Source organism: Somniosus microcephalus, unplaced genomic scaffold (assembly GCF_052327205.1).
Source record: "Somniosus microcephalus isolate GS21.2 unplaced genomic scaffold, FLI_Smic_1.0 unresolved_chr9, whole genome shotgun sequence".
NCBI lineage: Eukaryota > Metazoa > Chordata > Chondrichthyes > Squaliformes > Somniosidae > Somniosus > Somniosus microcephalus.
In genome coordinates, this window is record NW_028225187.1 from 31,655,810 (window position 1) to 31,679,951 (window position 24,142).

The following is a 24,142-nucleotide window of genomic DNA, read 5'->3' on the forward strand; positions in this document are numbered from 1 at the left end:
TAACCCAGGGTGGGTCTCCTCCCGTGCACGCACTGGCAGCTATCTTTCTCCTCCCGCCCCACCTCAGAGGAGAATTTGGCGGCTTCCCATTACCAGCCTGTTACATCAAGAGGCTGACGGGGAGTATTCCCCCACTAAACCGAAATATGATGGTGCCTCTCTCCCTAACAACCACGATGATGAGTTGACAAAATGCACCAGCAGGTACTCCTGAAAATTCAGTGGCGGGTCCGCTGATGGACTGTGTGGAAGGACACAATAAGCAGTGTGCTCCTCTCCCCTCTCTTTTGCCCTTTCCACTTACCTGTTTGGCATAAGCTTAATCACAGGCTCCTAATAAAATCTGTACGCTGATGCCGTTGGATGCCCTTATCATCGCAACGGGTGAGTTATATCATCACTGATCCATCACCCTGGCCGGGAGAATCGGGAGTCTTTTTAATTTCAGATGGTGACAGCTGAGCTGGGGGCTGGCTAGGGACAGAGCAATGTAGCTGTGGATATTGGTGGAGTTCACCCTGGTCATACTAGATGGTGAAGACGCAGCAGAGAATGGCTAAAAGAGAAAAGATCTAAGGGAGGATATTCCTGCTGATAATTAAGCCTTGCCCAGTATGGAATTCCGGTTTCAGCAGAATAAATTAAGCAGGTTAAGTTCTCCGCAAACAAAGCAGCGAGAGGAAATCCATAAAAACATAATAATGCTTCCTGCTCTAGTGATCCACAATACAGCTGCTGGTTACCATTAAGTATAGGCGCCCATCGTGGCTATTCTCTAGATGTAATCTCTCCAAATTTGCAGACAGCACAAAGCTTGCTGGGCGTGTGTGCTATGAGGAGGATGCCAAGAAACTCCAGGCTGATTTGGAGAGATTGGGTGATTGGGCAAAAGCGTGGCAGATGCAATATAACGTGGATAAATGTGAGGTTATCCACTTTGGTGGCAAAAACAGGAAGGCAGATTATTATCTGAATCGCAATAGATTGGGAGAAGGGGAAGTGCAACGAGACCTGTGTGTCCTTGTGCACCAGTCGCTGAAGGTAAGCATGCAGGTGCAGCAGGTGGTTAAGAAGGGAATTGGCATGTTGGCCTTCGTAGCGAGATGGTTTGAGTACAGGAACAAGGATGTCTTGCTGCAGTTATACAGGGCCGTGGTGAGACCACACCTTGAGTATTGTGTGCAGTTTTGGTCAGCTTATCTGAGGAAGGATCACAGATCACAGAAACCCCACAGTGCAGATAGACGCCATTTCGGCACATATCCCACCCAATCCCCGTAACCCCTACACCAAAACATATCCCCATTTAATCCCCCTAACACTAAGGGTCAATTTATCATAGCCAATCAACCTAACCCGCCATGGAAGGAGTTCAGCGAAGATTCACCAGGCTGATACCTGGGATGGCAGGAATGACGTATGAGGAGAGATTGGGTCGATTGGGCTTGTCCTTGCTGGAGTTTAGAAGAATGAGAGGGGATCTCATTGAAACTTATAAAATTCTGACGGGACTGGACAGACTAGATGCAGGAAGAATGTTCCCGATGGTCGGGCAGTCCAGAACCAGGGGTCACATTCTAAGGATAAGGGGTAAGCCATTTAGGACAGCAATGAGGAGGAATTTCATCACCCAGAGAGTGGTGAACCTGTGGAATTCTCTGCCACAGAAGGCAGTAGAGGCCAATTCATTAAATATATTCAAGAAGGAGTTGTATATATTTCTTAAGGCTAAAGGGATCAAGGGGTATGGGGATAAAGCAGTGACCAGGTACTGAATTTGGTTGATCGGCCATGATCGCATTGAATGGCGGAGAAGGCTCGTGGGGCCGAATGCCAACTCCTGCTCCTATCTTCTATGTTTCTATGTTTCTCGGTATTGGCTTGCTCTTATTATCAATCTCTGCTATTTGTTTAACACAGTGATAGGAACTGTTACCTATCAATCCATATTCTGTTTTCACAGAACTCTTCACCAAACCTAAACTGAGGTCTGAGCCTGCAGTTGAAATACTTGAGGGAGACCAGTTAAAATTCATCTGTTTTATTGAAAATATACCGTCAAATATTTGCTTAAAATATTCATTTTACAAAAATGGCACAGCTCTGATCTTGACCCCATACTACAAATATATTCTCACTGAGGCAGCTTCATTGAAGGACTCAGGGACTTACCAGTGCGTAGCAAATGCTTTCGACTTTGGTGTGAAAAAGAAGAGTGATGAGGTTTACATTTCGGTAACAGGTATGGACATCCAGCTTTAATTATTGTTCATCTTTCATTTAAAGAATTCTTCAGGGCATTATAGTTAAGTAACCATACGGGAGGGATCCGGTCTGGTAAAGGGTTAACCCTCAAGTTTATCGGGTATAAATCAATTTGAATGCAATCTTTTCAAATCTTATCACCACGTGGCTCTTATACAATCCTCACATTTGCTGAAAACCGCATTTGTAGGAGCTACAAAATTTGAAGTCCAGTGCCCACTCTCAGTGGGTAACATTAGCTTCCTTCAGTAGTGTGGAAATGGGCGATTATGAAATTGCCTCCCATTATTTGTCCCGCCCGTTTTTGCTTCCCATCATCTTCAGCAGACAGGAAAATCGTGCGTGGTGTACAATTGGCGCAAGCTTCGATATTGGAAATTTTACCCCATGGCTCCAAGGTAAAGATACTTGCTCTGTTTCTGTCTGGCTGAATGAGAAACCAGCAGAACCTGGTCAGGAATAGCAGGGTGTTTAATCAGACAAAGCCTTAGCACTTACTAGTCCCGGAAATCTTTGATAGTTGAATACTCAGGGGTAAAATTTAACTTTGAGAGCGCAGTAGCGGATCAGCAGACAATGGAATTGAAATTTGCCTGTGTTTATAACGGGAGGCCAATCTGCGACCACCGGTTTTGCACCCCATCGAAATTTGAAATTTCACCCCGTCCAATTTCAGTAGAGGTGGAAGAGGATGAGGAAAAACGCCCGAGGTCACTAAAGTGTGAGCCTTTGATGCCCAGGAATTCCGTTTCCACTCCGTTAGATCCGGTCAATCATAACGCTATCTTTGCATTTTCTATGGAGCAGGCAATCTGATGACAAGGTGGGAGTTATCGATCCTGTGTTGGGAGTGGATTTCCAAAGAATGGCATTGTCAGTTGCTGAGCTTCTAGCATGAATGTCGCAAAGTTTGCAGGCGCTGCAACAATGACGAAGGAGACTTCAGTATTTAAGGCCTGGGCGCAAAGCATCATCTAGGCAGAGAGCTGAGTTAAAATTCTGGATCAGGGGCGCGTTCTGGTGTTGTGGGCTAATCTCACAGGACCCGCAGGATGTGTCTTCCACTCAATGTTCCAAAGATTAACATTTGCTGCACAAATCCGAAATTGTAATGTCTGTGATAGTTGTGGAATCTGTCAAATCCATAATTCGTTCTATTTTATAGAGCTCTTCTCCGAACCTGCTTTGCGAGCTGATTCTGGAGCTCAATTATTTGAGGGCCAACAGATAAAACTCGCCTGTTTGGTAGAAATATTTCGATCCAATTCTTCCTTGAGACTCGTATTTTACAAAGATGGACAACCTCTCAATTCAGCGGCAGACCACAGCTATTACATCAGGGAAGCATCTCGGCCGGAAGATTCGGGGATTTACCGGTGTGAAGCAACTACTTTGAACCGTGAGGTGAAGAAACTGAGTAATCAGGTTTCAGTTTCAGTCAGACGTGAGTACAATTTAAGATAATTGTTTATCACTTTTAAAGAGAACAGGAAAATCATAGAGAACGAGTAACGCTGATTCAACAGATGATGCCAGGGAATGGAAATTTTATTCAACAGGATAGACTTGAGCCACTGGGACTAACACTACCGGGTTTGCCATGCCTAAGAGTTATTTCATCAGTGCTTAGTACATGCCAATTGCGAGATAGGGCGATTAGGGAAAGCTATTCCCTCTGTTTGCGAAGACAGGAAGGAGGATCAGTAAAGTATAATTATCACTAAAAGCGAGAGGGTAGCGCTTACGTGAACATTTTATGTGTAGCTGACTGCTGGAAAGTAGAATTATTTGTCAGGTGGAACGGTGAAGTTAGATACCACTGCATTTAGGTAGAGTAATGTTTATGATATTGGAATAGTGCAGAGTTCCTGCTTTTCACTAGCAGAGTCAGGAGGAATAAGGACCAGGCCAACATAGTAGGGTGGCCATAAGTGGATTGCAGTAGGAATCATTGTCGTTCCAGGATCAGGCTTTCCTCTATTAATTCCACCTACTGCTAAAGTAGGAGAGGGAGACGGGCGCCCAATATTGGTGTGGTAACCTATATGTCGAGCCTTCTTTATTATGATGAGAACCCTATTTCACTTTGAAAGTAATGCTACAAATTCTACAAAAGCAATGTAATTAACAATTTGCAGGAACCCCAGTGTCAAAACCGGAACTGGCAATCAGCCCTGGTAAAGAGTTAATAGAAGGAGACACAGCGTCGTTAGCCTGCTCAGTGTTCAACGGTTGTACCCCGATTACTTACATTTTCTACAAAGACCCGGATAAAGAACTCCTCCGTGAGGAGTCCAACCTAACCGAAATTAATTACCAAATCAGTGAAATCAACCAAAGCACCCAAGGGGATTATAGTTGCGGTGTTTCAAACAAAGCGACAGGACGTCCACTGCAAAGCGATGTTGTTACAGTTTCAGTGATAGGTGAGTTATTATAAGTACCCCTGAGGCAGAACGAAACAAGTGGCTCAAAGTCAGATGAGCCCGGTAATCACTGCTTGTGCCATCAGCTTGGATGGTGTAACATTTTCTTTGACATTCCTCTATGTGAAGTGAGGCACTGCACCATTTACATTAAACAGGTGAATTACTAAAAAGAACTAGAATGTCATCTGATCGCATCAAGTATTGGTCTATAAACTGCAACAGTTATTTGTAGGTTTAAAAAGGCCGATAAGTATGTTTAATTGACAAATTGAGGGAAGTAATACGGATAATTTAAGGACTCAAAACTTAATACCATAGGTAGTAGTTTCTGGGCTATATGTTTTAGACCACCATTTCTCGACAGTTGTTGCTAATATATTTGTATTCGTTTATGTGATGTGGGGATCTCTGGCAATGCCAGAATTTATTGCCTATCCCTAATTGCCCTTGAGAAGGTAGTGCTGAGTGGCCTTCTTGAACCGTTGCTGTCCGTGTGTTGACGGTACTCCCGTAGTGCTGTGAGGGAGGGAGTTCCAGGAATTTGACGCAGTGACGATGAAGGATCGGCGATAAACTTCTAAATCAGGATGGTAGATGATTTGTAAAGGATCTTACAGGTGCGGTGTCCCCATGCCTCTTCTGCCCTTGTCCTTCTAAGTGGAAGAAGTAGCGGGTTTGGGAGGTGCTGCCGAAGAAGTCTTGGCATGTTGCTGCAGTGTATCTTGTAGATGGTACACACTGCAGCTATGATACGCTGGTGGTGGAGGGAGTGAATTTGTTACTTGTTGGATGATGTGCCAATCAAGGAGGCTGCTTTGTACTGGCTGGTGTCGAGCTTCTTGAGTGTTGTTGGAGCTGCACTTATCCAGGCAAGTGGAGAGTATTCCGTCACATGACTTACTTGTGCCTTGTAGATGGTTGAAAGGCTTTGGGGAGTCAGGAGGTGAGACACACGCCGCGGATTACCCAGCCTCTGCCCTATATCGATATCATGGTACCAGGTAGAAGTTTCATAAAGCTTGATCTGATTTCATGAAATACTTTTCTTTCGACAACGCAAACAGTATATTGATTTCGTATGATTTATACGTCATAAAGGACACATCACACCTCAGGTGAACATTTATAAGTCTAGTTTCTGATTAAGAAATTGATCGTAACTAGATGGAAATAGACCTGAAATAAACTAGCAGAATTTCCCACAAGCGCTTTAGAATTTGAAATTGATAAGGTCAAAAGCAGAGCCATGGTTATAAAGCGAGAGAGAGGGAGAGATTGGAAGGGGAGAGTAAAAAATTGGCTGCAAATATGGGTCTTGTAGGAAGTTTGAAGCAGGCTGTAGTAGAGATGTAAATGCGATTAATGAGATGGTTTAAGAGAGCAGAATCAAATTACTTTCACTAATGGTGTGACAAAGGAAGCGTATATGCCCAATCGGCCACAAATCAATTGACTAAACTGTGTAAAGACAGAGATAAAATTGGAGGAGATTTGTCAGAGATATAGTGAACAGGAGGACCAGGAGTTTAAGTTTATTACATTGGAGGACAGGGAGCTAGATGAAAACAATGGCGAGTAAGAATTAACGTGGGACAGGGACGTTTGGATTAGTTGGAATTAGTGGACAGCGGGGTCAGGAGCCCAGAAAGGAAGTCATTGTAATAATCGAGGCTAGAGCTTGCAAATCCACGGATCAGTGTTTCAGCGTGCAGGGGTTGAGGTGGGTAGAAAGGGAATCAATTTAGTGCAGATTAAAAAATAAAAATTAATTCTGCGTATGGTGCGAGGTTGAATTTGTTATGATTGGAACGGTTTTATATGATTCATGGAATAATTTTGTTTGATTCCAGCACAAAGTCACACAACCGCGATCACAGCAGCCGTTCTTCCACTTTTTCTGATCGCTACCCTGATTGCACTGGTTTCCTTCAAACTTCGGAAAAAGAAACAAGGTGAGCAGTGTCTTACGGGCAGCTGAGTGGCTTGACAGTTACGTGAGGGGATTCAATCCCCTCCATATTCAGATGCAGCATTCGAAATGTAACAGAATGATTTGAGAGGGAGACCAATAGTGTGGGCTGGAGAACGAAGACTTAATTACCAGGATAAGTTCGGATCATGAAGTCAGCTTACTGGTTTGAGGGTATTTTTCCACCTTCTTCCATTTTGAAAAGGTCTGCATCTTGGCGAGGGACAGACAAATAACTGGCAGGTGGTTAGTAAGAGAATGTGAAATCTGATAGCGGATGTCTAATGCCTGGTAACATCTTAAAGTTTCCCAGACGCTCTTTGTGCATTCGTCCTCTGTTTTAGTTAGTGATTCATTTAAATGCACGTTTGCAACAGTTTCTGATTAATAATCAACGAAAAAGTTTACTGTTTGGAGATTACTTAAGGTAACTCAAGCCAGCTCTAGCCAGGAAGAGCGCAATATTTACTGCACAACTTGCTGAAATATGTCTCTTCCTATTTTATCCAGACAATTCCTCAAGTGTTTCACAGCCGCAGGGGTAAGTCTGCAAAATATTTGTATTTGTCCGTCATAACTATATCCATGATTATACTGAAAGGGTGAAAATCGTCTTTGGCATGGTTGCAAATCAGGCGGTATTGCATCTACCACCATTTATACTCCCCTGAATTGAACTGAATATTGGATGGACATTGATGGGCGGTAGGGGCACTTCAGTCAGTTATTCCTCCACGCCCAATTCGAATTTCTCCCCGTAGTATCTGATATAGCTCCGCTGGAGACAGTTACAATTTTTAAGAGCTAAATATTACCTTATTTTTGTTTTTGCTTTTTAGTTTATCAACAGGCCAGTCAGCCTAACATAGTTATTTGGAACCATTATTAGGGAAAAAATAAACTTTTATTTGGAAATCATGGTTTAATCAAGGAGATCCAACATTGATTTGTTGAAGGCAAATCGTGTCTGACAAACTCGATTGAATTCTTTGATGAGGTAACAGAAACTTTTGATCAAGGTAGTGTAGCAAATGTATATATAGACTTTCGGAAGGCAGTCGACCGAGGCTTGTTAAAAAATATGTAAACTCATGGGATTAAGGGAACGTGGTGGTATGGATAGGGAATTGGCTCGGTGACAGGATGCAGAGTGTGGTGGTGGATGGATGTTTCTCAGACTGGGAGGTGGTTTTGCAGTTGTGTTCCCCAAGGGCCAGTTTGGGGTCCATAACTCTTTGCAATTGCAATGAGCGACCGAGATTAAGGTGTAGGGGGCAACATTGTAAACTTGCAGATGACACATAACTTGGCCAGGTAGTAGATAGTGATGAGGATACTTGTAGTCTTCAGGGTAACATAGACAGGAATGGTTAAATGGGCAGAAGCATGGCAGTTGGAGTTCAACCCTGAGAACTGTGAAGTGATGTACTTCTGGAGAACTAATCTGGAAAGACAATATACAATAAAGGACTCGATTTTGAAAATGGTGGATGAGCAGAGATGACTTGATGTGCTTGTAAACAAATTCTTAAATATGGCAGGACAAGTTGCTAAGTTGGTTAAAGCAGCATAGGGAACACTTGTATTTTTTAAATAGCGGCTTAGAATATAAAAGCAAAGAGAACATGCTAGAACTTTTGAAATCAGTGGTTAGGCCTCAGCTGGACAATTCTAGGCAGCAACTTGCCAAGGCTGCTTCGACAGCACCTCCGAAACCCGCTATCTCTTCCACCTAGAAGGACAAGGCGCATCAGAACACCACCTCCGAGTTCCCCTCCAAGTCAAACACCATCCTGCCTTAGAAGTATATCGCCGCTCCTTAATCGTCGCTTGGGCCAATGTCCTGGAAATCCCTCCCTAACAGCGCTGTGGGAGTACCTTCACCGCACGGACTGCAGCGGTTCAAGAAGGCGGCTAACCACCACCTTCTCAAGGGCAATTAGCGATGGGGAGTATATGCTGGCGTTGTCAGCGACGCCCACATCCCAAATACGAATAAAATCACACTTCAGGAAACGTGTAAGAGGCAAAGAAAGCATACAGAGGATGTTTACAGGATATTACCAGGGATGAGGGACTTTATTTACCAGGAGTGGTTGGAAAATTAGGAGGTGGAAGAGAGAAGGTTAAGGGGTGAGTCAATAGTGATTTTCAAGAGGACGAGAGGTTTTGTTAGAGTAGATAGAGAAACAATATTCCCTCTTGATCAATAACTAGAGTTCATAGATTTAACATCATTGTAAAAAGATCTTGAGGGGAGATGTGGAGAACTATTTTTCATTCAGAGAGTTGTCGGTATCTAGAACACTCCAACTGAAAATTTGGTGGAAGCTATTTCCATCAATAACTTTAGCAGTTAATTGGACGGATCTTTGAGGATGAGGACCTTACAGGGCTGCAGACAAAAGCCAGGGATATGGAACTAAGCAGGATTGCTCCTTCAAGGAGTTCGATGTTCTCTGTAGCTACTGCTGAATGTTTCTATGATGCTGTAACATTTCGTTGAAAGTGAACTTTGAGTTGTTGATGCATGAATCCTTAATATCTAAGAATATTTTCGTGCAAAGGGTGACAACTGTAAATAGATCTGTACCTCCGAGTGAAGAAACATCTGCGAGCAATTTCGAGTATGCAGTTGGGGGATCAGCCCCAAATACTGGTAAGCATGAACTGACACTTGAAAAATATGGTAGATTGTTCACGGTAACATTTGTTCTGCTGGTAACCCACTGTCACATCAGTGGAAGTTCAGTGAAAACTTTAGGGAGACGGCCGTTTCACATGACTTGCACCAATATTCCGCCGACATTGCGACGGGACATGGTGGAAATCGACCATGGACATTGGAGATCTTCATCTGCAAGCATTCAGCATACTCTAGTTAGATTTATAACTTACTGCCTGGACAGGTAGCATCGCATGGGTTGAGCATACGAAGGGAAATAGTTTGGGGTCGTTGGCACGGTCCATTTGAACCATGTTGATAGAAAGAAATGCAGGTGGTTCAGTAAAGGATGTGCCTGTTGCCCCAGCAGACTGAGCTGTCTGCGCTCTTTGCAGATGATGCTAACTGCTCCGACGCCAAGACAAAAAGCTACACCTTATTCCCTTTTCCTTTTGAATTAATTATTTCCTCTACTTCTCATTCTTCTTTTTCTGAAGTTAGTGGGTCCCAATCGGCCGGGATTGATAGGAAGGCATCTGGGTGCTAGTCCATATGTGTTAATCTCAGAAACTGATAATCAGACATAATGAGCAATATCTTGAGTACTCAATTGACATTGGGACCTGTCTCCTCACAACCACTACAAATCAAATTTCCAAGCAAAGAATGATGGAACTGGACCTCTCACCGCTATCTGGGTGAAAGGAATGGAGAGAATGAGAGAATGTGCTGCTCACCGCCACCCTGTTTATAAGCAAGTGACTCAGCCCAGCCCCATGGCTTGGGACCAAGACACTTCATGACTTTGCTCACGGGACTTTGGATCAGCTTGTATTGATCAGCGTAAATAGTTGCTAGCTTTTAAAACCAGTGAACACAGCTGTAAATTTCCAATCATGAATTGTAGGATGGGTCTGGTATCTAAGTGCTTCCTTGATTATCATTGATCGCAGTTTCCTCTTTCTCTCTCTACAGCTTCTAGTTCTGATCAGGTAACCTACAGTTTAGTACAAGGCACGAAGCCCATGGAAGGTAAGGAATCGCTGCATTACTTTGCTAGAGGGCTTGTTAACTACTGTAAGTGTAGCGTCTGTCTTCAGTTTGTGAGACGTCATCTGGGAAGAGCCTGAATCGATTGATGCATTATAGGACTGACACCACAATACCAGTATTTGTAAAAGAAAAAATCACTATAGGCTCTTTGTAAGTTCCATCTCTCGGGATTAGTATCCTTAGAACCTGCACACAAACTCCCCTGTTCTGGTTTTTTGATAACATCATAACTGGCCGGACTATTAGTGTTGCCATAAACTGCAATGACGATAACAAATGCTTAATATAAGTCGATCGATACATTTGAAGGCAAATAATGTGTACTTTTGGTGGCAAACATCATCCATTCTTGGACATTTAAATCAATGCTATTCAATTAATGATTATATATCATCCTTATTAAACTTATGGAAATGACATGATCTATTCCCATGCACTATATTCATATGGATACTAATACGGTTGTCTCAATTCATTATCGCTATCAATTAATTTATATCAAGTAATCAATCAGTCTACCTTTGTAAATGGCTGTCCATTTATCCATCAATATGTTTCTATCTATTTATCTATCTATCTTTATATCTATTTTCCAAATATCTATATCTTTCTATCTATCTCCCCGTGTCTTCCTCCCTATTTCTCTATATATATCTATCGTCTCTCTATCATCTATATATTAATCCCTCGTTTTTGTCTTGTTTTCTCTTTTTGTTTCTGTTTAGATATTACCGGAAATGCTGCCAATTTAGTGTATTCGGAGGTCACGATCAGAAAGTCACGAGAATGTGGTAAATTCTGTGAATTGTTCGCTGCTGTTGCTAAGGGAGATGATAATTACAGTTCTAGATAATGTTGGGATATTCCTGTGCTTGGTACAGTGGGAATGAGGCACATGGACTGTAAACTAAATAGTGGGGGTTGGGAATCAGGTGAAGGGGAACTTCGAAAGTCAAAGAGAAGGTTGAAGGTAATAGTGCAAGGTAGCGATAGGGTTAATGATAACTAGAGAGTGACAGAAGGAGATAGAGCATACAAACATAAACCTGCAACTACACATAGATTCAGAGTCGGTAAAAATGGTATAAAATAAATAAAGGTTATTTATCTGAATGCACACAGCATTCGTAACAAGATAGATGAGTTGGTGGCATGAAGAGAAATAAATGTGTGTGATCTGAAAGCCATTACAGAGACGGGGTTGCAAGGTGACCAAGGCTGGGAACTGAATATTCAGGGGTATTTGACATTTCGGAAGAATAGGCAGAAAGCAAAAGGAGTTGGGTAGCTCTTTTAATAAAGGATGATATCAGTGCAGTGACGAGAAATGAAATTGCCTCAGGAAATCAAGATGAAGATATAGTTTAAACGGAGATAAGAAATAATAAGTGAAATAAGTCACTAGAGGGAGCAATCTATAGGCCTCGTAAAAGTACCTACACTGTAGGACAGAGTATAAATCTTGAAATAAGATTGGCTTGTAAGAAATGTACTGTGATAATCATGGGCAATTTTAATCTTTATATAGATGGAACAAATCGAATTGACAAGGTTAGCCTTGAGGACGAGTTCATAGAATGGATTCAGGATGGTTTGCTAGAACAATACGTTGTGGAATCAACCAGGGAGAAGGCTATTTTAGACCTGGCAATATGTAATGAGGCAGGATTAATTCATGATCTCATGGTAAAGGATTCTCTAGGGAACAGTGATCATAGCATGATGAATTTCTAATTCAGTTTGAGGGTGAGAAACTTGGGTCTGAAACTAGTGTCCTAAACTTAAATAAAGGCAGTTACAAAGGTATGAAGGCAGAGTTGGCTAACGTAGACTGGGAAAATAGATTAATGAGTAAGACGGTAGAAAATCAGTGACAGATATTTAAGGATATTTTTCGTAACTCTCAGCAAAGATTTATTCCAGCGTCAAAGGCAGACTCTACGAGAAGGATGAACATCTGTGGCTAACTAAAGAAGTTAAAGACGGTATCAAATTGAAAGAAAAGGCAGATAATGTTGCAAAAATTAGTGGTAGGTCAGAGGATTGGGAGATTTTTGGAATTCGGCAAAGGATGAATAAAAAACTAATAAAGAGGAAGAAATAGATTATGAAAGGAAACTAGCACAAAATATAAAGGAACAGACAGTAAGAGCTTCTACATGTATATAAACGGGAAGAGAATAGCTAAAGTAAACGTTGGTCACTTAGAGGATGGGACTGGGGAATTAATAATGGGAAATAGGGAAATGGCAGAGACTTTGAATACACTAAAAGCATCACAATAATAATTGGTAATCAAGGGCTATGGTCACAATATATATCAGTAATTTAGGTGAGGGTACCAAATGTAATATTTCCAAGTTTGCTGACGTCACGAAACCAGGTGGGATTGTGAGTTGTGAGGAGGATGCAAAGAGGCTTCAAGGTGATTTGGAGAAGTTGAGTGAATGGGCAAATACATGGCAGATGCAGTATAACGTGGATAAATGTGAAGTTATCCATTTCGGTACAAAAAACAGAACGGCTGAATATTATTTAAATGTTGATAGATTGGGAAATGCTGAATTACAGAAGGACCTGGCCGTCCCTGTACACCAGTCACTGAAAGCAAACATGGAGGTGCAGCAAGCAGTTAGGATGGCAAACTTTATGTTGGCCTCCATTGCAAGATGACTTAAGTAGAGGAAAAAGGAAATCTTACTACATTATACGTGGCCTTGGTGAGACCTTGTGCATTTTTGGTCTCCTCACCTAAGAAAGGATAAACTTGCCACAGAGGGAGTGCAGCGAATGTTGACCAGTCTGATTCCTGGGAAGGCAGGACTGTCGGATGAGCAGAGATTTGGTCGACTAGGCCTGTATTCACTAGAGTTTAGAAGAATGAGAGGGGATCTCATTGAAACGTATAAAATTCTGACAGTGCTAGACAGACGGGATGCAGGGAGGATGTTTCCCTGGCTGGGCGGGTGGGGTCTAGAACGATGGGTCACAGTCTCAGGATGCGGGGTAGGACATTTAGGACTGAGATGAGGAGAAATTTCTTCACTCAGAGGGTGGTGAACCTATGTAATTCTCTACCACAGATGGCTGTCGAGGCCAAATAACTGAATATATTTTTAGAAGGAGATAGCTAGATTTCCAGACACAAAAGGCATCAAGGGGTATGAGTAGAGAGCGCGAATATGATATTGAAATAGATAATCAGCCATGATCACATTGAATGGCGAGCAGGCTCAAAGGGATGAATGGCCTACTCCTGCTACTAATTTTCAATTCACTATGTTTTCTAAATCAATGACTATCACTAGAGAAAATCTGCGAGGCAAATTAATGAGACTAAAGACTGACAATTGCCCTGGACCTGATGGCCTACTTTCAAGGGTCTTAAAAGAAGAGGCTCCAGAGATACTGGATGCGTTGTTTGTAATCGACCAAAATTCCATGGATTCTGGCGAGCTCCCAGTGCCTTGGAGAACCGCAAATGTAGCACTTCTATTAAAGAAAGGAGGGAGGCAAAAAGCAGGAAACTATAGGCCAGTTAGCCTAACATCTGTCATTGGGAAAATGCGGGAATCCATTATTAAGGAAGTCATAGCAGGACATTTAGAAAATCCTAATGCAAACAAGCAGAGTGAACATGGTTTTATGGAAGGGAAATTGTGCTTGACAAATTTACCAGAGTTCTTTGAGGATGTAACGAGCAGGGTGGATAAAGGGGAACCATTAGATGTGGTGTATTTGAATTTCCAGAAGGCATTCGATAAGGTGCCACATAAAAGGTTACTGCACAAGATAAGAGCTCATGGGGTTGGGAGTAATATATTAGCATGGATAGTGGATAGGATAACTAACAGAAAAATGAAAAGCCGGGATAAATGGGTCATTTTCCAGTTGGCAAACTTTAACTAGTGGGGTGCCACAAGAATCAGTGCTGGGGCCTCAACTATTTACACTCTATAGTAATGACCGGGCCAAATTTGCTGATGATACAAAGATAGGTGGGAAACAAATTGTGAGGAGTACACAATTAGTTTGCAAATATAGATATGTTAAGTAAGTGGGCAAAAATATCGCAGATGAAGTTTAATGTGGGAAAATGTGAGATTATCAACTTTGGTAAGAAAATTAAAATAACAAATTATTATTTAAATGGAGGGAGACTATTTAATCCTGCCATACAGAGGGATCTGGGTGTCCTCGTATTTGAAACACAAAAGGTTAGCATTCAGGTACAGAAAGTAATTAGGAAGGCAAATGGAATGTTGTCCTTTATTGCCAGGGGGTGGAGCATTAAAGTAGGGAAATCTTGCTACAACTGGAGTACTGCGTGCAGTTTTGGTCTCCTTATTTCAGGCGGGATATACCTGCATTGGAGATAGTTCAGAGAGGGTTCACTAGGCTAATTCCTGAGATGAAGCGATTGTCTTCTGAAGAAACGTTGAGCAGGATGGGCCCATACACATTGGTGTTTAGAAGAATGAGAGGTGATCCTATTGAAACATATAAGATTCTGAGGGAGCCTGACAGGGTAGATTTAGGGAGGATGTTTCCCCTCGTGGGGGAATCTAGAAGTAGGGAGCACAGTCTCAGGATAAGGGATCGCCCATTTAAAATGGCGATGAGGAGTAATTTCTTCTCTGAGGTTCGTGAATCTTTGGAATTCTCTACCCCAGTGAGCTGTGGAGGCGGAGTCATTGATTGTATTCAAGGCGGAGATAGACATATATGTGAGCTACAGGGGAGCGAAGGGTTTTGAGGAGCGGATGGGAAAGTGGCGTTGAGGGCAATATCAGATGAGAAATGATCTTATTGAATGGTGGTGCTGGTTCGAGGGACCGAATGGCCTACTCTTGCTCCTATTGCTTATGTTTCTTATGAAATATCACGTAGATGTTATTAGCACATGTAATTTTTACCTTACTCAGCCTGGCCGAAAATGGACAGGGTCTGGTGAAATGCGGTTCTCAATCGCACCCATTTTTACCCTCCTACTACAATGGAGAGAAAATCCACTGGGGATAAACCCAGAAATTGTCCCGATCCCTTCAGTTTACCGGCAGGGTAGGTGAGATTAAAATGACCCCGGATTAGGCTGGATTCATCTAATTCTGTTCATCAACTTCCCCAGATTGTTTCATTTATAATGCGTCTCCTTTATTTACAGGTAATGATGGTGGCGCCTCAGGAAGGAAACAGGTAAGTTATCTTTATAGGGGAAAGATGCTGCTGATAAATACCACGACCAATGCGGGTAGATTTCTAACTTACCTTCGCAAAGTAAAGTGTCAGCCATCAGTTATAGCAATGGCCCGATTGATACACACACCCTTATTGAAAAGATAGTCGTTTGGACTGTGAACCGAGCAGCACATTCGCTGTCACCCGTTATGGTCCCACACTGCCCAAAAGCAATTTTAAACCTGATGTCTATTATTCTCTATCATTGGGGCAGATATTCTGCTTGCTTCTTGGGCTTAATAGAGGCAATCAGGATCTTTCACGCAGAATAGAAAACGCACACATTTAATTTGCATTGATTTGAATTAAAAGTAGAATCCGGCGGTTCCGATCACTGCAAGTTTTAAGCCTTGACCCAATTTCTAATATCCACATCATTCTGTCTGCAAAGGTCATCACTAAACTGAATATATTGTCTCCACCCCACTCAAGTAGCCAGTGAATAGTAATTTAATTCCCGACGATTATTTTAAAAATTCAGTTACCAGTTGTTTACAAAATGGTAAAGACAATTGTAGATTCATTCCCCCGAAAGTTCATTGCAATCATGGGTGCAGTAGTTTAGTGGTGACATAACTGGACTAATAATCCAGAGGCTTCGACTAATGATCCGAAGAAATGAATTCAAATCCCACCACCGGCAGCTGGGGAATGTAAACTCAGTTAAATAAATAAATCTGGGATAAAAAGCTGATAACAGTAAAGGCGACCACGACACTCTCAGGTTGTTGTAAAACCCAACTAATGTCCTCCAGGAAGGAAATTGGCTGTCCTTACCTGGTCTACCCTATATGTGACTCCAGACCCACTGCCAATGTGGTTGACAGTTAACTGCCCCTGAAATGGCCGAGCAAGTGGCGCAATTGCAACAAACCATTACGAAAAGATGTTACCCCTATGGTAACACCTTCCCCTCCAAGTCACACACCATCCTGACTTGGAAGTACATTGCCATTCCTTCATCGTCGCTGGGTCAAACTCCTGGAACTCCCTGTCTAACAGCACTGTGGGATAACCTTCACCACACAGATGCAGCATTCCAAGAAGGCGGCTCACCACCACCTTCTCCAAGGCAATTAGGGAGGAGCAATAAATGCGGGCCTTGCCAGTGATGCCCACATCCTGTGAATGAATAAAAAATTATCATCCCTTGTTTAAATTTAGTCGTTGGTTTATTCATTGCTCGTTTCATTCCAACCATTTTCTTTAATTTTTTTGCTATAAAATAAATTCAGAGAGGAATCATAAGTGTATTTTTGTGTGACCTCAGCCAGTTAATTGTCAGTAGTTTTGAACACACTGAAAATCGGGCGATATTGAATTGGCCATCCATTATCCATCTCTCCCGACTTCCCTTCCACTGAAATAACCACTGATTCTACCTCGCCAGCTGTGCACCACCGCCTGAGACCAATTTCAGCTTCCTGTTCATTAATTCCAGGCTAACAAGAATGGTCCCAACGACTATTGTGTCACATACGCCATAGTTAACCGTGCAAACACTGAAGCTAGTTTGGAAGGAGGCCCAATGGAAGAAGGCTGTGTCTACGAAAACTTTCCACGGAAATAAGAGCAAAGCAGGATTAACAAGCATAGAAACAACAAAGAAAACAGAATGGAGGCAACGGCAATCAACTTGTGCTCTGCGCAAATTACCTGCCCTCAGGGACTTTAGTCTGAAGGCAGGTTAGGCCATTGTTCCTTGTGCAAGGCCTTCTAGGCACAGAGTTCGTGCCCGCCAGCCATTCAATTTATACGTATGTTTTACTCTGACAGGACTTTATATCTCTGCAGCTTATATTTTGCAGAGGGCTCCTACCTCTGGCTTTGGTGGTGCTACCTGCAAGACTATACTGTTTGTAAGACCATTACATCAGAATGTATACCCATTTTATCCATGTTAAAATGCAATTAACTAACGGGCGTGTTGGGGCTCTTGCTCTAATATTCTGCCAGTGTTCTTGAATGCTTCCGTAACTGCAGAGGGAGATCAGTAGATCTTCTGGAGAAATTATGCAAATGGCCGAAGGTGGGAGAAAACCTGTAGCAATTTCCAGGGTCAATTTTTTCTTTAATAATGTTGTAAAATGAATGCTATCAAATTGACCGCTTGTATAACCCCACGGCCTATTTACTTTTCCATTATTTTGAATAAAGGAAAAGCGGGCATGATGTACAATGGGAGCCTTGATTGATATCATACATTTCCCATCCTCGCCCAAATTCCAATCTATCTGACTGCCACAAATAAACTGTGTATAGAGTAACTGGTTACTGCTTAATCTTCATCACCTTGGGGTTTAGCATTCGAGGGGCAGAGCGCAGGATAATACATCTGGCGGGGAGGACGGCTTGTTACTTGCAAAACCCATCGAATTTTGCTTTCTTTCAGCCTTTAAACATCAGGCCATTCCGTTACCGGTATCCCTCTTGCCAAATCTTCCATCCACATTCTGGCGGTAAAGTCTGAACTCTACCTCACCATATATTAGTGCCAAATGCATAAGACATAGCGTTTTGTATTGCTACATGATATGATGGGATTTTAAAAATTACACAGAATTTAAAGCACAGTAACCGGCCATTCTGACCAACAGGTCTGTGCTTGTGTTTATGATGCACACGAGACTCTTCTCACCTTCTTTCGTCTAATCCTATCAATATCTCCTTTAATTCCTTTCTCTCATATGTACTTATCTAGATTACCCTTTAAGATATCTGTGTTGTTAGCCTCCACCACCTAAACTTCTGGAATTTCGATAAGTGGACTCCTCTTCTCTATGCCTACCCTATCAAACCCCTTCATAATTTAAAATAACTCTACTCGTTCTCCCCTCAGACTTCTGTTTTCTACAGAAAAGAATCCCGATCTATTAGTTATATCTTGAGAGTTAAGACGTTTCATTTCTGGTATAATGCTCCTCAATACGTTTTACCTTCTCTTTTTCCTCTATGCATTTTGTAATATATAACAATAAAGAACATAAGAAGTAGGAGCAGGAGTAGACCATATGGAGCCTCGAGGCTGCTCTTGCATTCAATAAGATCATGGCTGATCTTCAAACTTAACTGCACTTGTTTGCCCGGTCTCCATGTCCCATGTATCCACTAGAATCCAAAAATCAATCTTATCTCAGCCTTGAATGTACTGAACGATTCTGCATGCACAGCTAATTGGGAAAGATAATTCCAAAGAGTAACTAACCTCTGAGTGAAGACATTTCTCCTCATCGCTGACCCATATCTTGAGACTATGCCCCCTAGTTATAGACTCTCCAGCCAGGGGAAACAGCCTGTCAGCATATAACCTGCAAATCCCCCTCAGAATCTTATGTTTCAATGAGCTCACCCCTCATTCTTCTAAAATCCAGTGCTTATGGTCTCAATCTACTCAATCTCTCCTCATCGGACAACCCTCTCATCCCGGGAATCAATCTAGTGGAGCTGCATTGAACCGCCTCTAAAATGGAGACCACAAGTGTACACAATACTTTAATGTGGCCCAACTACGTTTCTATACAAATTTGACATGGCTTCTCTGCTTTTCAATGCATTTCCTCTAGAAATGCACGCCAATACTTTGGTAGCATTTTTAGGGCCTTGTCAAATTGCGTTACTAATTTTAATGATTTGTGAATGTGTACCCCTGGATACCTTTGCTCCTCTGCCACATTTAGATTCTTATTTTGCGAGGATAAAGTGCTTCCTCATTCCTTCTACCAAAATTCACAACCTAACTATGTTAAAATTCGCTTGCCATGTAGATGCCCATTCAGCATGATTATTACCGTCTTTTTACATTTTATCGTGCTTCGACAATAACTTTTTATCGCTGAATAATAAATATAATGTTAAGAAATATTCCCTGTTGTTCACAGATTGAGACATAAGTGTAAGTCTATTCACTAGGATTTCAACAAACCTTCTGCTAATTCAATGCACAAATAAAGTGGCTTTAGTTTGAAACTGGGCAATGACCATGCCTTTCTGCCGGTGTTTCACTGGAGACTCTCTCCCAATGATTGGGTAGGACAGGGGAGGAAAAATGTATTTCTGGTGTCTTTCACTCATATTCCGGTGCATATTTAAAATATATATATTTATTTTAATCAATAAGTATTCTTGGATGCAGCACAATATGAATATGGTAACAATTAATTCTGAAGATGGCTCCAAAATGATTAATTACTTTTTCGGAAAATTAGAGAATGTAATAACAAAAAATTTGTTAGTTTCTTATGGGCATTCCATATATTTATATAGCGCATTCTCAGTCTGTTTTAATCTACCTATCGAACTAACACTCTGTGTTTGACTTACGACCTATCTAAATATCTGTCTGTTTCTTCATCCTCAGTCTAACAAATAATCAAAGGCATGCATCAATAGGACAGTTTTAGTTCCAATGATAGATTTTATCAGTAGAATCGTACAGGTACTAACCATAGAACTCTTTCAGTCGGCAAGTATATGTAATCAACATAGGCCTGTACGAGTAGGAGTATAAAGTTTGAAAAATGTTCCTGTAACAAAAGGACAGTATACTCACTAATCAAAGATCCGCAGCACTAGGACAATATAAACAGTCATTAAAATATCTGAGCCAGTATGACAGTTAAGTTATTAATCAAAGGCCTGTACCAATAGGACAGTATAGATAATGATTAGAGACCTGCAGCAGTCGGACATTATAGGCACTAGTCATAGACCTGTAGCAAAAGGACAGATATTGGCCCAGAAATTCGGGTCTCCATGGGTGAGTACGCACGGGGTACTCACCAGTAAGGCCGATGGAAGTGCCGGTTTCCTGCATGCACTGCGCATTCGCGGGAAACCGGCACTTCCTTTCCACTGAAAGCAGGGGTTCAGAGGTCACGTGCGCGGGGGAGGCTGCGTGTGCGCATCTAACTTACGTTTTTCTTACAGGTTTTTCCGTGAGGGTAAGTCTGCAGAATTTAGAAATACAAAAAGCAGGCGTAAGGTCTGCTTCTTACAAGGTAAATGGTGAATTAATTAAACTAAAACATTTTTTTCCACAGGTTTATTATTTTTAAATACATTACAACTAGGTAAGTTGATTATTAGTCCCGTTAGAATAAAAAAATATTTTTTTCAAAAATTTCTATTATTGTTTAAAATAGTTATTTCTTGTAATTTATAGTTTGTTTAGTGCTATTTTGGGGCCGTAGCACTTCCTGTCAAGACTTATGAATGGAGCATTCCCTGCTCCGATTGGCTGCTCATGGCCCACGTAATCCCAGGGGACGCTTCAAACTAACTGTGCCCCTGGGATACGCAAGCACTGTGCGCCGGCAGTTTGACCAGGACCCGGATCGGAATCCCACGACTCAACCGCTGGCGCGCTAGGTTAGTGCAGATCAGGGGCTTACACCCGCAGGAAGCAACCGACCTACAATTCTGGGCCAATGTAATGAGCAATGACCGGCACCTCTAGGGCTATATATGTGCTAATAACGAACGGCACGGTTAGTAAATTACAGGTTGCTTATCCAGTAGCTCTGCATCGGTCCCAGTCATAGACCAACACCAATGGAACTGTGCAGATTCTAATTAGAGTTTGCCACAATATTATAGATTGGGTATTTATCGGAGATCTGTGCAAAGAGGACAGTATAGCTACTAATAGCTGGCCTGTACTAGAAGTCGTGTCTAAGTACTGATCATATACATTCTGCAGTAGGACAGTCGAGGCAGCAATCATAGACCTGCACCAGTAGGTGATACCTACAGTGAGCCCGAGAGAGGAACAATATTGTGTGGCTCAAGGAGATGCCCCATTTAAGCCTCGTTTTGGGCTTCAGTTATTTGAGAGTCGAATCACCTATTTGCTAAACATTATTGACGGAATTAAGCTCTCGGGACTTAAATGGTTAATCGTGCCAGGGTGTAACACCTCCCTTACCCCTCTACCGTTGTACCAGGCCACATACACAGAGCGGGAGTTGACCACTTCCCTAAGCCCGTGAATAAAACAAGCCTTCACCCTGGGGCCACAGACCAGGCCAGTCTCTCTGTTAACGTTACAAACTGCGGTTAGAATAAATCATATTTGAAACAGTTTGAACAGATTACTACGGCCTGGATTCCAACTGTTCGCTTCTGATAAGAATTCAGTTTAAAACTGACAGGGCTCAGGTAACTTTTCAGCGTTAGGGTGGATTCGTCATCGTGTCCGGTTTAATTTCCTCTTGGCTCCAATGTGGTCAGAAGTCACAGTGATCACAGTGTGCAGTCGGCTGGTGCATGGGCAGTGAGCAATACAGCTGCAGACTGCTCTCGGGGAACTCGCTCCAGCCGCTGTCTCCTCATTCCCCGTAAGTACCGACTCGGGATCTGCGCGTGCGGGCGTTTGGTAATGAAGAAGTCGAACAGTGTCAGCGGCTGAATGTGATTCTATGATATCAGTTTTCAGGTGAACAGAACTGAAAACAGCTGATCCGAAGCGCGGGTCTTCACAGAGGGAGGTGGACTGCTTCTCGGATCCCCCGCATTCGAAATGATTCACATCTGTCGCCTTCTGACCTTGTGTAAGTAAATCTCAAATATTTCCAGTGCCTTTGAAAATCAACGTCACTCACCCCTGACCGTTAACCAGATTAATAAGACTCATTCAGTGAGAGGGTGCTTCACAGTAAATTAATATTCAGACTTTATTAAGGTCAAACATTCAATTATACTGCATTGAAATGTCATTTCCATGCTTCAGTTTTAATCAGAATTTAGTGGAACAACAGAAATAAGTTTGATTAGTCAGGCAAACAGGATCTTTCTGCTCATCTAAGGTTGCAGCCGACCTTAGTCACATCTAAACGGTCCAATATTTATTATTTCACCAATTATTTAGCCTCACCTGCAGAAACTGCTTGCACGTTTCTTATTGTTGTCGTTTTGTTTATTAGAAAAAAATAAATTTTTTATGCGCTTCATCTCAAGTATCAGAGTTGGCTCAGTTGACTCACTCTTACAAATTGCTCTTAATACATGCGGTGAGATTTACAGTGCGTGGGTTCTGTGGCTAGATGTTAAACTTGGTCCATGTCATTGCTTGATGATTTCGTGTGCGGCAGGCACGCTTCTTGTTAACAACTGCCACAGTGCGAGAGAGAGAGAGAGAGAGAGAGGGAGAGAGAGAGGCGGAGCGGGAGAGGGAGTCAGTGCGAAAGACAATCAGATAGGGACAGAGAGAGACAGATAGACAGAGATTGTAAGAAAGTAACAATTAAGCTGTCCACGAAGGAGAGTGACAGAGAGAGAGAGAGAGAGAGGGCAGGAGTTTTTTTTTCAACTCAGTTTTGCAGATTCACGATGAAGGGCTTCTTTTATTTTCTGTTGTGAGGGAGAAAATAGACATTAACGGGACGACAACACTTGAGTTAACAAAGCTGAGGAGAACATATTTACTATGATTATACTTGACCTAAACTGACGGCTTAAGGGTGTTTGGCAAGGAAATTTAAAATGCTGCATCTTTAAAATTAATTTCTGATGCTGTTTATTGGAATTTAGACAGAAATGACTCTTTATGGCCACAGGACATTGAGGCTGCCTTCCTGTGAGATGCTGACGTCAGCGCTCTATTGGCTTGTTAACCACTGGATCACAAGCCCAGCAAACAGGAACAAACAACAGGGTTTGCATCTTTAATGTACCACCGACTCTTTCACCAGAATCTCATCTATTTTAGTAACTTGACATCAGTTGTGGGACCATGTTGGTCACAGCTACTTCCACAGATTAATGAGGTAGAGCTTAAAATATGTGAAGTTAACCTCAAGTTGTTCATTCTTGAGCATATAATAGGCCCCATGATTTATTTGTTGCACAGCACATGAAACCCACTTTTTGGAAATATTGGCCTAACTGAATGCTTGAAACATTCACCCTATTGAATCCTAGCTGGACAAAAGTCCCAGGTTCTACATGTTGAACAATGAAATACAGACACATCTGCATTGACCATTGACCCTTTTGCAATTATATTTGCAAGGTTTGCAGCAGCAGGCATTGCCTTAGTAGTCTGATTCCTGTGGCCTGAGGCGCGACAAAAGCTTCCTGCTGCTTTCTGCTGCTAGCGGCTGGGTCATGTATTGTCTTCACGAGTATCAGTTGCAACCCAGGTAATACTTGTGATTCTGAATCGATTAAAGATGAGTTAACTGATGATAGGAACATACCAACAGGAGTAGGCCATTCAGCCCTTCGACGCTGCTCTGTCATTCAATTATATGATGGTTAATCTGTACCTCCACTCCAATTACCCCACTTTGCTCAACATCCATTGTTACGCTTACTCAACTCGTGTCAGCCGTGGCTCAGTGTATAGCATTCTCGCCTCTGAGTCAGAAGGTTCGTGTGATTCCGGTCCCACTACAGGGACTTGAGCACAATCAACTAAGCTGATACTCCAGTGCAGTGCTGAGGGAGTGCCGCACTGTCGGATTGGCCGTTTTTTATAATAGACGTTAAAGTGAGGCCCCTTCCAGGGTGTTTATCCCTGGTGCC

General features: G+C 42.2%; 1 protein-coding gene and 1 long non-coding RNA gene across 2 annotated transcripts; both read left to right on the forward strand.

Annotated features, from left to right (window-relative positions):
• Positions 1-353: 353 nt before the first annotated feature.
• On the forward strand, positions 354-7,552 carry LOC147085034 (platelet endothelial cell adhesion molecule-like). The gene is made up of 6 exons (XM_085979406.1): positions 354-384; positions 1,964-2,242; positions 3,431-3,709; positions 4,404-4,691; positions 6,545-6,646; positions 7,503-7,552. Exons 1-6 carry the CDS (start codon positions 354-356, stop codon positions 7,550-7,552), a joined length of 1,029 nt encoding a protein of 342 aa, XP_085835532.1.
• A 3,251-nt stretch (positions 7,553-10,803) lies between these two features.
• Positions 10,804-22,415, forward strand: LOC147085035 (uncharacterized). Its single transcript, XR_015075901.1, has 4 exons — positions 10,804-11,172; positions 15,546-15,577; positions 17,061-20,616; positions 22,046-22,415. It is a non-coding gene; the product is annotated as an uncharacterized LOC147085035 (long non-coding RNA).
• Positions 22,416-24,142: the final 1,727 nt, after the last annotated feature.

Excerpts from the sequence above, each read along its gene's own strand:
- LOC147085034 (XM_085979406.1), top strand. The coding sequence starts at position 354 with ATGCCGTTGGATGCCCTTATCATCGCAACGG. Across the intron at positions 385-1,963 it reads TGCCCTTATCATCGCAACGG|AACTCTTCACCAAACCTAAA; the intron begins GTGAGTTATATC and ends CTGTTTTCACAG. Across the intron at positions 6,647-7,502 it reads ACTTCGGAAAAAGAAACAAG|TTTATCAACAGGCCAGTCAG; the intron begins GTGAGCAGTGTC and ends TTTGCTTTTTAG.